Raw genomic sequence first — 14,148 nt, forward strand, 5'->3', positions numbered from 1 at the left:
CCGTTGTGTGCCCCCGTTGTAGGTAGCCGGCTGCTGCCATTCCTCTCCTCCATCCCTCCTCTTTTTTGAGGGGCACTAGGACTACTCCTCTCCCACAAACGGACGCCATCCCTAGTCTTCTTCCATGTGTAGGAGGCAACGTGTGCTTATCCTGAGCCAGCCATTACCAAGCTCGCCCGTGCCGCCATGGACGATGGTCTAAACTCTAGGAAGATGGGTCTTTCTCAGATAAATCTTCGGCGTGGCAGATTTGTTGTCAACGAGCTAACGAGCTCGAATTCAGCCATGGCGGTGCCTCCATTATCGTTGGGATGGTCAGGGTTCGAGGAACTTTTTCAATGTTACATACAATATCAGGATCTGATACATGTATTACCCGTTTTCGATCGCTCAAGAACGTGTGAACTGATACAATGATTTCTATGTATATGATACAAAGAGATTGCACCAATGTTACATGCATGTTCCTTTAATGTTGGATAAGGTAGGAGAAATGTTGCAAAACGATGTAACATTTTCAAAAAATGTTAGACACATAGAAAAATGTTATATTCAGCAAAAAAAATACCATTGACAGGAATTTTGTACAATAATCACTAGAGTTCGCCATAAATTAATCTTCCATGGGCGTAAATGCTCCCCAAAAAAACTGCTTGTATAGGCACATTCGTTTATTTTCTACATATACATCGCTCTTGTGATTCAAATTCTTTCACACATTAGACCAATCTCAGTCATATATTTTCAGTACAGAACACGGACTCTGCCTTGCCAATCTGCCTTGCCGATAAAACATGAGTTAACTATACTCAGTTATAAGATTACATTGGTTTAGTGAAAGTGAAATATAACTTTGGTACCAGTCATCACAACATTACAGGTGCATCTCTTCAGGTGGTATCTGTAGCAGTAGTACACACCGATGGCAGGCAGATGAATGAAGAAAGATGTGTGCCTGCAACTCAAACAAGTTACTACCAGATCTGATATCCTTCAGATCTTCAGGCCGTCAGCTGATAGTTAACTGAGAGAAGCTCCCCGACTCTTGGTATTTCACATGAACTAGACTGCAGAATGATTGCATTATCAGCTATAGTTCAGAAAAAAAAAATGCAAAAGCAACTCAGCAAAGACTGAATTGTCTACAGCGACTGCCTCCTAGTTCATTCAAAATTAAGTAAAAATGGTAATACAAAATAGTGAGTAATACTCCCTCCATCCCATAATACAAGATGTTACTACCTCCGTTCCAAAATATAAGTTAATATTACAACAAATATATTCCTAAATTGGTTGTAATAACATCTTATATTATGGGACGGAGGGAGTAGTATACATGACTATGGGTTTTTACCCAACTAAATGGCAGGCAATATTAAAACCTAATTTTGACTAGACTTTTTTTCTCAAAATTCTCATCTTGTGTCTTAGCATCAAGAATGATCACTGAACTGTCAGTGCTGGAAGACCAGCAGGTTTAAATGGAGAGCCAAACCAAATACTCCCTTCGTTCCAAATTAGTTGGCGCAGCTTTTTTCCAAAATAAGCAAACCTACGCACTAAAACAAATCTAGATACATGTGTATCTAGACCAAAACTGCGTCAACTAATTTGGAATGGAGGCAGTATCATTTTAGACCTCTCAAACAAGAGACTCTACCTTAGGTTGGCACCAACTCCAAAGTGTCTCTGATCTGCCAACCAGAAAGCATGCTGCATTTGTAGCCTGATGGTGAAACGGAAGTGCCCCTTCCAGAGACATCCATAAAATCAACAATCCTGTTGGTACTGTGTTTGGGTTCGAGTTTTTCCAATAGTACATTAGGAAAGATATAATGCACTGTTTATACATTTATATGCACAAGTATATCTTTCATAATTGACGACAAAGAGAAGTGTCTTACATGATATATATTACTGTCTCCGATTTGGCTAAAACATTGGGCCACTCTGATCACGCTTCAGTGCATCTGCCTACTATCTCCAAGACGACTCAACAAAATCCAAGTCATCAATAAGGCAGAACTCATCATTTAATCACAGCTGAAATGTACCCAACTCCTGACCATGCCTTGTAAGTTTAATGGTCTTTCCACCAACCCAGTGAAGGCGGTAAGAAAGGTCAAGATTATGTAGCAACAGTTTTAGATTATCAGCGTCATCTAGTTCCCTCGTCTTAGTCTGCAAAGCCCAGAATCACACATTTCATATATCAATAACAGTAGGGATATGATTCTCCAAAGACAAGTGAGAATTACATGACAGCACTTCAGACTATCAATATGAAGAAAACTGAATAGAATAATATAATTAGCAAGTTCTGGCAAAATATAATCAGTATTATGTGTTCTCAACATACTACAGATGATAGAAGAGATGATGACGATATTTTTCACATAAAAAAGAAAAAATAACAGATAGAAAGAGAACATGATATGTGATACAGAAACAAAGAATCCTTAAGACAGTCTTAACAGCATCCTTAAGGAACTTAGAAAGATAGAATAACATGGTGCTAGACTATTTCTCTGATAAATACATTTGTTCCAACTTCACTCATGCTCAAATCATTATTTACACAAGTGCAGTTTATGTCCAATTTATTCAATTCAACTTCTTACCAATATTTTAGATGTAAGATTTCAATAAGACTCTGTCAACACCGGTTTGAGAAACCAGCAATAACATGTTCAAAAACAGACCATTCATACGCCTAAACCCCGCCTTTTATCACAAATTCAGGAGAAACATGCCTTAGTGCCAATATTTCAACTTACATCCAATAGATCTTGAGAAACAAATCCAATTTAAACTGGAAAAGGCTGCCTTTTTTGCTAGAAAATGGGCAAGTTGTGGAGCCATCACGTCTAGTTCAGTTTTAGGGCCAGTTTATATTTTCAAAACTCGGTGCATCTGAGGCTGGACCACAGAATGGCAGAACCTACTAATGACCAGAATCAGATCATTCAAACCAGGTGGCAAGATATATTGCAAGGAGATGCGATTTTATAAGTAAAAAGTATTCAGAATCGCAATTCGGAATCGGATCGGGCCTTTATGGAAAGATCGCCAATCGTAATCGTTTAGATTGTATAATCGTGGAATCCTACGCCGGAATTGTGATTCTGACCACCTTGTCCATAATTATATCATCTGAATTATAACGACATGGGATTAGAGATCAGGGTTCCAAAACTAACCAATCAGCACAGACAAGCAATAGGTTTTACGAATTGTAATGATGGACTAAGTGAGATTCAGGCAGTTCTAAGGACTATATGCCTATGGACTTAATTCGTTGATGAGCTTAATCATTCACATGCATTTATTTGCAGCTCCACTGAGCTTAGTCAATACATCACACAAATCCTTACCCCCTACTAATATAAGCAACGCATAAATGACATTAGTAAATGATGGCAAATTGGCAATGGCATGTTTGGTCACTTGTATGGTTGTACCAGTGTACCTTCACTTGCAAGATTGACAAGTACAATGAAACGAAACAAGTAGAAAATATACCTCTGGATTTACATGTTTATCATGTCCCAAGATGTTAGAGATTATACTCAGACGAGCTGAGTTGGGTGAAAATCCTTCCCATGGAGGAACATAGATAAGCTTTGTGCATTGGATAGGAGTAAGGCTTCTGCTTAGCCTCTCCCACCAGGCTGAACCTAGAGACCACCATCTAATCATCAATCCATTCTCGGAGAAAGCAACAAGGCCCTAGGTAAAAAAGGAGCAAAAGATACTGTCAAAACATAACCCAAATTCCCTATCAGATTTACAGCTCAAAACAAACTATAGCTAAAAAAGCAGATTATGTTTGTCATATAACTCAGTCTTCTGGTATAGCAAATATTAAATGAGAAAACTCTACCATAGACTAGACATTCTACAGATCCACAAGGAATATGAGCATTTTACTTTTTATTTATGCTGTTCTTATTTTGTATGGTCTTCTAAAACACAAATTTAATCTCGGATTCTTATCTAATATGTTACTGCCCCCGATCCATAATAAATTAATATGGAGCGGTGGGAGTAATAGAAATGAGAGGGATATGATAATTTTATGGGAAATAAAAATCCAATAACAAATATGCACATGACATTCTTATGAAGCTAATGTCAGAAGAAATGCATGCAGATGTAGCGCATCCATTTGACTATTTTGGCCCAGAGGGAGTATCAAAGATGCCAAGAATGATAGCATGGAATGTAAGATTCATAAAAACTCGTGTGAAAAATTACTTAACTGTGGCATGTGTGATATAATTTTTATGTACCAATGTCCTGGATAAATATTTAGATACACATGGGATGATGGGAGGTAATCTTAAGCTAACACAAGCCATATGTACAATGTTTACACATATATCTTTCATTAAAGGTATTCTGATTCTGGTATGGAGATAGCAATATCAAACCTCTCCATCCGGTGAGAAACTCAAAGCTGTAATCAGTATGGATGTTGTTGTATCCGATGGTCCTTCAAGAAAGCTTGGAAGACCTGGTGGTCCGCATGCATCGAGAATCCTTATTTTCGTGACACTGCAAAGAAAAGGATGGAAAAATTGAGATGAACAAAGTATAGCAGCTCCTAGTTGAAGCTTTATTTTTTGTGAGAACTACAGTTCAACTGTATCATCATAAATCAAGAGTGCTACAGAAAATTAAGATCATATTTTTTATTCAAAACCAGTTCCACAGAATATTTATCATATCATTTGGGCCAACACAACCAAAACACATTCCAAAAGAACTTCCATATTGTATTCTCTACCAAAGTGCAAGTGTCCACGCTAGTTACCATGACAACTCCGAAGCCATATATGCCATTGGTGGTGCATAATTTAATAGCTCAATGGATACAACTTTCTACAACTTGAAAGCATATGTACCTTTCTATGTCATAGACACGAATTGTGGCACTATGAATCTCTCCAATAGCATCACCAACAGCCAATCTAGTCATTGATTCATTGAGAGCAACCATCGGAAAAACACGCGCAATTTCTCTTAGAGCCATCATTGAGCTAATAATGCAAGCTTTACGCATTATTAAATTGCTTGGATCCATGGTGTGTAGGATATAGCTGATTGCCTGCACAACACAAAAAGGTTTTCCTTTTGTGATAACATATTCTTATACAGAAAACTTGATACAGAAAAGCTCAAACTAAACATATAGCTGGATAAAATAGAGAAAATCTAAAAGAATATCGGAGATCTTCCCTTTGTGTACAACTCACATACTATCCATTGTGCTGCAACTATGGAAAGCTTCTAACTTGGAGAAACCCTTAACAACTACCGAGGTACTAGTAACTAGGAACTAGTAAGTACCAAAATGCCTTAGCTCCACCAACTGTATATTGGGAGTTAATATGAATCTATGATCCCAGGATAGAAACGTGTGGCAAGCCTGTGAACCCTAATATGACTACACAAGACAAATTGTTCCAACTCTTAAAAACAAAAAGAAATTGGTTAGTCATGTACACATTTATCAAAGATATTTCAGCTTGACTGAAACAGGTCCTACTTGTTTATCCCAACACTTTTTTCATTAAGAGGGGAGATGGGACTCGAACAAGGGTGCTTGGCGACAAAACCATATGTCAAACCACTGAGGTACAATGAGGATATATAAATTTACTTTTTATTTTTGTTACAACACCCCTTAAGAAATTTACAACGCGTACAATGAGGATATATAAATTTACAATTTGTACAATGAGTCAATGAGGATACAGTGCATACCTTGTCAAGATAAGGAGCCAGGGCCTTTGGAGAGCCTCGAACTACTCGGATGAGAGTTTTGAGTGAAACTACGTGGACTGGTGAATCAGATGAAGTAGCCCAAATTTGACTTTCTATTACACCAAAAAATCCCATTATGTCAGCCATAGCCAAGCTTGGTAGAAGGGTACCAACCAATGCTTCCCTCATTGTAACGGCAACTGCAGTTTTATAGATGGCATTGCTGGAAGGTGCACTGCTTAGGCACTCAATTTGGAAAAGGACGTCACTCAAGAAATGAGCAATGTCAGTGCCCAAACATGCTTTCCATGTGCTTTCCATTCCCTCTGCTAGAAGTTCAGCTGCAGTTGAACTGTAACGATCATTCATTGACATAACCAACTTGATTAGTTGATTAACAACCAACTTTGCAAGCTTAACTTTCACAATGCTTGGGTACCAAACAACGAAAGCAGCTGCAACAATGATATTTGATGCCACTGCATCCTGGCTTGTTCCTCCAATCCAAGATAGCCACTCCTGATTCTCTAATGACTCCAGCCATGAGCTTATCTGAGAAGTATCGTCATCATCATCTCTATCAACAATTTCACCATCTGTCTTCAACTGTCCATGACAAGATACCGAGGCATTCTGCATCGCTGGTATAAGCGTGTCCACAAGATCAGATGAAGACAAGTGGGCATCAGGAATTTTGTTTCTCTCTATACGGAGGGGTTGTGGAACAGAACGAGGAGCTGAGCAGTGAAATAAGGAGCGAGCAGCCATTCGTACATGTTCAGAAGGATGTTGCCAAAAGCTCACCAGAAGCTGCAAATATACAAACCACTTGGTTAAGAAATCATATTTTCGAGCAGATGGTAGTCCTTTTCATGTACATTTACACATTTGCCACACTTTACTTTGAAATTTGCAAAATAAAGTGTGGCAAATGTGCAAATCCCCCCGTATTTAGCAAGAAAAGGCAAGTATGCAGCAGTGCAAAAAGTACCAAGACACTATTTTATTTCTATGATAAATGAACTTCCAGAAGTCACAGTATTACTAGGTAGAACAACCTTGCCTCGGGTTGGCTTCGCCTGAGATCACTATGTCTCAACAGCGCTCAAGGATCGCATGGCAGTGTGAAGGGGACACAAACAAATCCTATGGTGATGGGGCTTACCAGCTTGGAGGACCAGTTCGCGTAGCAGTTCCCTGCTTGGAGGACAACTATGATACGGAAGGAGGTGTGTGTTACCCTTACCTAGTCGGTGCTTCCAACGATGCCGCTGCACCACCTTATGGTGATGGGGCTTTACAAGAAGGTGCAGAAGTAGGTGAATAAGATCCTTCGGGGGTTCCTTTGGATAGGCAGAGTGGCCGCCCAGGGCAGCAACTGCATTGCCAACTGGAGCAAGGTTTGTAGTTAGGTGAAGTATGGTGGCCTCAGCATCCACGACCTATCGAAGACTGCGACTGAGGGTGCATCAGATTTGGAGGATGCAGACAGGCATTTCTACCGAGATGAGGGGTGTGTGTTTGTTCCATCCATCAAGATGGTGGTTGGTGACGGAACAACCAACTCTTCTGGGAGGATCGAAGATTGGACAATAGATCCATCATTGAAATAGCCACGGGCTTCAGTCTCATCTCTAGGCACACCAGGAAGTCATACAGTGCAGGAGACATTGCAGTAGAGGTGATGAATCGCTGACATCTGGGGAGTGCTTAACACGCTCTTTGGCAGTATTTCCAAATCTAGCTTATGGTCCATGCGGTGCAGCTCACGGTGACCCTAGCCAACCTCATTTTCCCTTGGATGGTCACTCCCGGTACTCTTCCAAGTCTTGTGACAACCTCCATTTCCGGAAGCAGTTGAATCGACGTCATGGAACTTAACTCGAAACCTTGGGCCCCTCCGCTGGTGAAATTTTTTATTTGCTTGACTTGCCAAGACCGTTGTTGGGCGGTTGAGAGACTTGCTAGGTAGTGGCAGCAGCACCCAACGACCTGTATTCTTTGTGACCTGTCTGAGGAGAGCATGACCCACCTCCTAACAGGGGATGAGGTGGTCTCGTGGATTCATCCACCTCCGATGGTCGGAGAGCACTTCATGGAATGGCGGCATCAGGCCATCCTCTCCACCCCACTGACAGTGCAAAAGGGCACCTTTTGGTGATCATGTTCATGGCATGGTGGATCTGGATGCACCGTAATACGGCCATCTTTGACAATGAGAGACCTGACATTGCACACTTGCTTGGCATGGCGGAGGCCCAATAATGGGCAAAAGTAGGGGTGGTTGGCTTGGCAGGCTTTCTCCCGGCGGTGCGTGACACTTAGGGGTATAACATTGTGAATTTGGGGTGTAGAAGTTATTAGGGCTTGAAAAGAACTTCTCAATCAATGCACGGAGACCAAAAATTCAACCCCTTTCCAGAATAGAAGCAAAGCAGACACAGTTTATTAACCAAGTGATCAATAGCTTCCAATCAAGGAGTTCCAAAATATGTTGACCCCATCGATCAGATCTTCCCAACAATGATGAATGCTAAGGTCAGCCAAGAAGAAGCTAATTTGCAGGTCAAACACTAAAAAAATCTCCTTGACTTTCTTTTCCACCTCAAAGCTAACAAGTTTTAACCTACAGGGATGAAAATTATCGAATATGGACATGTAGTGCTCCAAATTAATCTGCAAGCTGATGCGTACAGATTGTAAAACTGGTATAGGCGGAATATGGATGCAAATCTGAACATACAAATTATACAATTAGAAAAGATTACGTAGTCATATAGCAATAATATAAGTGATTCAAAGGCTAGCATTAATCAAAAAGTTATGCTGTAACAAATTCCGCATTGCAGATTATATACTACAAAAAATATGATTTACCAGCAAAATTTAAAAATATATATGTGCTTTTCAAAGATAACAGATAATGCCATCTTAACCAGGTCCTCAGAACATGACAGTTGCAGATTCATTAACAAATAGATGCCATTATATGACACAATCAACTTACCAGGCTAAGCATCTGCTAGTAAGGTGTCGCTAGTAGCCATTAAGTAAAAGGAGAAAGCAGACTATCTGGAATGGAGCTGAGTAAAACTAATTGTTCCTGAGGTATCACTTATGTGAATACAGTTCATCACCATTTATGCATGAATACGATGCGGTAATGAATTGTGATGCGCCAAGGCCCAAAAAATGTGCACCAGCAAGTAAAACTGTCTTTGTTGCTTACGTCCAAAGGGTTGAGTCCGTCCCTATTCTTGTTGCTAGAGGGTTATGTACTAGACCAATTCAACTCTATATAGACATACACCCTTAGGGGCTGATCGGGACCTAGTTGTAACTGCTCATAACCATATTTTGTACATCCAGAGTCAACATATTTTGTTCTGTCTTGTGTTTAGTTACCGCAGACCTAACCCACGTTAAACACAAGAAACTAGGGAAATATCTTAAATTCTTAATGTTGTAACACTAAAAGGCCCACCTAAACTAAGTCAACTAGGCTGGGAGTATCACAGATATGAACTAAGCCTTCACCTACTGTCACTTGCCTTACACTGCAAGAGCAGACACCAGTTCCTGTACTTTATCCACACGATAAAGATCGCCAAAGACATTGGTTTCAGTAAAGAAAGAAAAATCCCAAACTGCAAGAAATTATGTGTGCAGCAAATATAGTAGAACCTGGAGGGATGGGGGCTTTATATCTGGAACTTTCTCAGCAAAGTGTCTTGTATAAAAAGCTGCCAAGGCACTGCAACAAGACACAGTGTAGATGAGAAAAAAGAAGACATGAATTTGATACTATACTGAAAGCAGCAAATGCTATATTTGTGACAATTGTAAAAAATACCTAAATAGTGCCACAATACCAGATTTGTTAAGGCAAAGCCAACCAGGATGCAGCACAAGGTTATTAATATATCAAATTACCCAAATATTTGGTGCCCATGGGTAGAGCTTAAGAATCCATGGTTAAATTGCTAGTGCAGTACAGATATGCTCAAAACATACCCAAGCACGTTCAAGATTATGGCATTTTTTTTTTGTTGCAATGTTTTCTGTGTAAGTTCTTTTCTGCAACATTCCAAGAAACCAAATGAAAGATGCCAGCAACCTAGGAACATTTTGAAATTCTGAGCAAACTACAAATTTAAAGGCTTAAGATACTATTTTTTGTTCAAATTACCATGAAGATACACTAACATAAGGCAGTGTGCATCCGGCAAGCCTGGGAAAGTGCCCAGGCTGGAGGGATGCTCAATCTGCCCATGGATGCCAGTTTCACGCTATGCAGAATATGAACCCGCATGAAATGGAAAGAAAAAAAGATGACCCAGTACCTGCTAGCATGTGTACAAGAACGAGATAACGTGATCATGCGTTGGGCAAGAGAAACTATTGACAGAGATCTCATAGCACAAAATTCAGCAGACGACTTCCAAAGCTGAAGCAGAAAAAATATCATGTTTAGACTTCAGGTGTGCTTAAACACAATGAATATGCATATGCAGTAAACAGCTTACCTCAAGAGTGGCTTCTTTCCCTGGGAACATCAATGTTATCGAACCTCTATCCCCTACCACCCCTGTAGCTATATGACAGTCTTCTGGCTTGCAAACTTGCATCTCATCTACAAGTAATTTGTCCAGCTCACAATCAACACCCCACAAGTGCAGAAAACAGAGACTAAATCGAAGTAATTGCCCTTCCAACGATTCTCTAGATGGGCTATCCATTTCTTGGATCCCAGAAGTATTTTCTAAAACTCCAGGCTGTATAGTTTCTTTGGTATCATCACCATGAAGATGATCTCTAAACTGCCTATCACTAAAACTGCCCTGTGTGGACATGATTTCTGAGAGGTCAAATCTCAGACTTGCAATGCCGGGATATGGACAGGAGCATTTTATGGGATATTTTCTTCTATTGTTTATGATCTTGGCAGAGCCAACCTTTCCTGAATTATATGCAGAATTATGTCTATCTGCAGCCTGTGTCTTCCCCTTCACATCATGTGCAGTAAGGGCACCCAAAGCTAAAGAATCTGCAGCAGTGTGATGGTTCTTTGATACAGGTGAAACGTTAAGCCCATTTCTGTTTGCACGAGACTGAAGGAGGGCAGTGTCTTTCAGAACTGGAACAAGTAAGGAAGATGCTGAAGTTGTCCCTCCCAGTATGCCGCCAGTAACTGCATTTTTGGAAATGCCCCTACAGAAGTGTTCAAACACTGACTGAGATGTTGTTCCCCTAATAATTCGGTCTCGGGCGCCTGATTTCATATCCCAGATATACAATGTGCTACCGACGTCATTAGTAGAGTGCAGACTACGACAAAAACAAGCAATGTACCCTTTTACTCCATCCCAAGCAACCATTGATGGGTAACAAGAATGCCCAGGAAACATCCTCTCAACACGCATGGTTTGAAGAGAAACAAGCGCTACAAGGCCATCGTCTCCAACAGAAACAAAACAATCATCCCAGGGATGATGACTAGAAGCTGGTGGTAGTATTATTTGCTTAACCGACGCAACATGATGATGCATCACAGAAAGGAGGGTGCCAGCATCTAGATCCCAGACACGAATCGTACAATCCAAACTCCCTGATATGAGTGCTCGCTGAAAGCTTCTGGAGTCAGAGTGGGCATGCATGTGGTGTGCAGCCAAGCAAAGAATTGCTCCCTTGTGCCCCACAAAAAATCTTTCAGAGATATGTGGGTAAACCCCTCCACCACCAAATTTTGCAGCTGGCATCAGGTTGAGAAATCGGATAACTTCTATGTCACCATTATGGAAACCATAAACTATAGCATATGGAGCGTAAGAATCCTCGGAAAGTACCATCGAAGAGGACACGGTCCTTCCATACCTCCCCAACCCATTGTCGGATGAGCACATCTGTGAACTCATTTCCACTTCATTGTCCGACTTGGGGAGTGAATGAGAACGCTCTAACCTAAATTCTTCTCCCTGAAGGCTGCCTTCTCCAAGAACTTTGCAGAAAGGTGGGCTCTCTGGGTTCATTCCAATACTCAGCTCTAGTTGATCCATAGAACATATGGAGATAAAAGGTTTCCACAAAAAGGACCCGCCAATCTTATACGGCCGAGACTCCACCCTGATAAGCCAGTTGCCCATCTGGCAAAATTGAATAGATGATGACATCTCTCCCTGGTCGGATGAAACACCAGGAACTTCACACACAGCCTCGCAGGCGAACGATGGAGTACCAACAGCAACCCTGTAAACAACGGCACCACCATTGCTACCCCATAGCACCAAGCTCCTGACCAGATTGCCATCCTCCAAATGCCGGGCTCCCCATTCCCCACCACGGAGGAAAAACCCTCCAGCAAGGCAGCCATTGGCCCCTGTCCCCTCCTCCTCCTTGCACAGCGAAGTACTCCCCAGAGACAGCTCGCCCAGCACGGAACCCTCGGCCGCGCATTTGAACAAGCAGCTCGTCTTGAGCACCAGAGCAACGACCTTCCCGTCGTCGGATAGCGCCACGGCCTCCACCGTGCCATCCGGCGCCTCCGCGGAGGCGACGCTGGACAGCGAGCTCGCGCTGAGCCGCCTCGGCGAGTCGCCCTCGACGGCCGCACCGTCTACTATGGGCAGCGTCTGCGCCCGGCCCTGCGTGTCGGCCAGCACGACGCTGGCGGCGGCGGAGGCAACGCAGACCGTGAGCGCGATCGCCCGCGGGGACCCGACGGAGAGGGCGCCGTGGAAGACGGTGTGGAGGACGGCGAGGGTGCGCGCGTCGACGACCACGACCGCGGACACGTGCCGGTGGTCGTCGTGGGCGTGGCAGAGGATCGCGACCCGGGGGTGGGAGGAGGCGGGGAGGGGGGAGACGAGGGAAGGGGAGCCGGCCCAGGGCGGGAGCGAGCGGCGGCGGAGGCAGCGGAGGGGCGCGGAGGCGGAGAAGAGGGAGAGGACGCCGGCGGCGCAGGAGACGAGGAGGGAGGCGGCGGCGGGGGATTGGAGGGGGCAGAGGGCGGCGATGGCTGCGGCGTGGGCGCAGAGGAGGGAGGAGGGGCGCGGGGTGAAGGGCGGGGAAGGAGGGAGGGGCCAGTGGAGGACGGTCCCGTCGGCGGCGCCGGTGAAGAGCGCGGTGGGGGTGGCGGCGACGGCGGTGATGTGGTGCGATGGCGGCGACGGCGACCAGAGCGCCGCCACCGAGTGGCACTTCATGGGCGGAGAGATCTGGGTTCTGGGAGGAGGTGGTCGGTGGATGATCGATCCCAGACCCGGCGGGTAAACTGGGCTAGCACTACTGCACAGAGCAAAGTACTAGGACGAAAAACATGCCAACTTTTCTTCTGACGGAACGGCTGACTTTGCAAATATGCTAGGGGCTTTTGGTAGGTTCCACATTTCCGGTTACTTGTTTGTCCCAAAATGTGCCGACCTACCATGATCTTGCTAGGATTTGTGTTGTTCACAGTTGCAATGAATTGCTTGTCTGATTTAGGATGATGCTGGTATGGTTTGTGTTATCCACTTTAGGCATGTCTTTGCTTTCAAGTAGATTCACGTTATATGTACTATCATGTGTGTAGGACTCCTTTTATGATGACTTTTGCTAGACACTTGTCTGCGTTGGGGACTCTCAGATCCCTTCGCAAGTTCCCGATTCACAGCCCCTCTATGACTCCAAGGTGGCGGTCACCCCTCTGTCGGCCGTCAATGGGCATGTGGCTGACCTAGTGGCTCAGGTAGCGGCAGAGGTTGCGGCTAGGTTGGCCGCCACAAAGAAGAACAAGAACCGCATGAAAGCGAACAGGGCCTTGAAGGCCTCACAGAAAGGGACTGGCACCATGAAATGGCTTCCATTCATGTCCAGCTTCGTCTTGGAGAAGATGTGCATCTTGATCAAGAACGGAGTGAGAACTGACAAATGATTCAAGGAAGTCCATCTTAATGTTGTGGCGAAGGGCCTATTTGAGCACTATGGTGTCTCCGCGTGCTCCACTCAGGTGTACAACCACCTGAGGAAGTGGAGGCACAGGTGGCCCACCATTACCAGGCTCCGCGATCTAAGCGGGACTCAGTCCTGCGAGGATATCAAATGCATCATCCTTGAGGGTGAGCACTACTGCGGGCACGTCGCGATGAGCACGCTTAGTCCACCTCACTAACTCTATTGATCAGCGGTGAGCAGAACTAACATTATTGTCCCTTCGTATCGTAGGATCACCTAAAGGACGCAGAATTCCTGAATGTGCCCATTGCCAACTACGGCGAGATGCATACCATCTTCTCTTTCGGCCTCGCTACCGGCAAGTACGCCATGGGATCCAGTGAGTCCATGTGCTCGGCTGCAGCAAATCCTTCACCTGAGGATGCTGAAACCCAGGAGTCCGACACG

The 14,148-nt window shown here is 43.7% G+C and overlaps 1 protein-coding gene across 3 annotated transcripts; it reads right to left on the minus strand.

Annotated features, from left to right (window-relative positions):
* Positions 1 to 536: 536 nt before the first annotated feature.
* On the minus strand, positions 537 to 12,057 carry LOC124688821. 3 transcript variants are annotated; one of them, XM_047222452.1, is made up of 10 exons: positions 10,296 to 12,057; positions 10,113 to 10,216; positions 9,454 to 9,523; positions 5,770 to 6,579; positions 4,908 to 5,110; positions 4,434 to 4,557; positions 3,523 to 3,729; positions 1,905 to 2,181; positions 1,661 to 1,779; positions 537 to 1,067 (listed from the first exon to the last, which is right to left on the minus strand). In XM_047222452.1, exons 1-8 carry the CDS (start codon positions 11,937 to 11,939, stop codon positions 2,038 to 2,040), a joined length of 3,306 nt encoding a protein of 1,101 aa, XP_047078408.1. In that variant the 5' UTR covers positions 11,940 to 12,057; the 3' UTR covers positions 537 to 1,067; positions 1,661 to 1,779; positions 1,905 to 2,037. The 3 variants fall into 3 exon arrangements, with proteins under 3 accessions (XP_047078408.1, XP_047078413.1, XP_047078418.1); XM_047222457.1 differs by having other exon boundaries at positions 537 to 1,062; positions 1,661 to 1,788; XM_047222462.1 differs by lacking the exon at positions 537 to 1,067 and adding an exon at positions 1,109 to 1,586 and having other exon boundaries at positions 1,661 to 1,788.
* Positions 12,058 to 14,148: the final 2,091 nt, after the last annotated feature.

This window comes from Lolium rigidum, chromosome 1 (assembly GCF_022539505.1).
Source record: "Lolium rigidum isolate FL_2022 chromosome 1, APGP_CSIRO_Lrig_0.1, whole genome shotgun sequence".
NCBI lineage: Eukaryota > Viridiplantae > Streptophyta > Magnoliopsida > Poales > Poaceae > Lolium > Lolium rigidum.

What these genes read in the sequence shown, in the direction of transcription:
- LOC124688821 (XM_047222452.1), bottom strand. Translation starts at nt 11,939, where the DNA reads ATGTCATCATCTATTCAATTTTGCCAGATGGGCAACTGGCTTATCAGG. An exon ending in TGGCTCCTTATCTTGACAAG is followed by an intron (nt 5,111 to 5,769) that starts GTATGCACTGTA and finishes TGTGTTGTGCAG; the next exon opens with GCAATCAGCTATATCCTACA. An exon ending in GTTTCTCACCGGATGGAGAG is followed by an intron (nt 3,730 to 4,433) that starts GTTTGATATTGC and finishes TTTTTTACCTAG; the next exon opens with GGCCTTGTTGCTTTCTCCGA.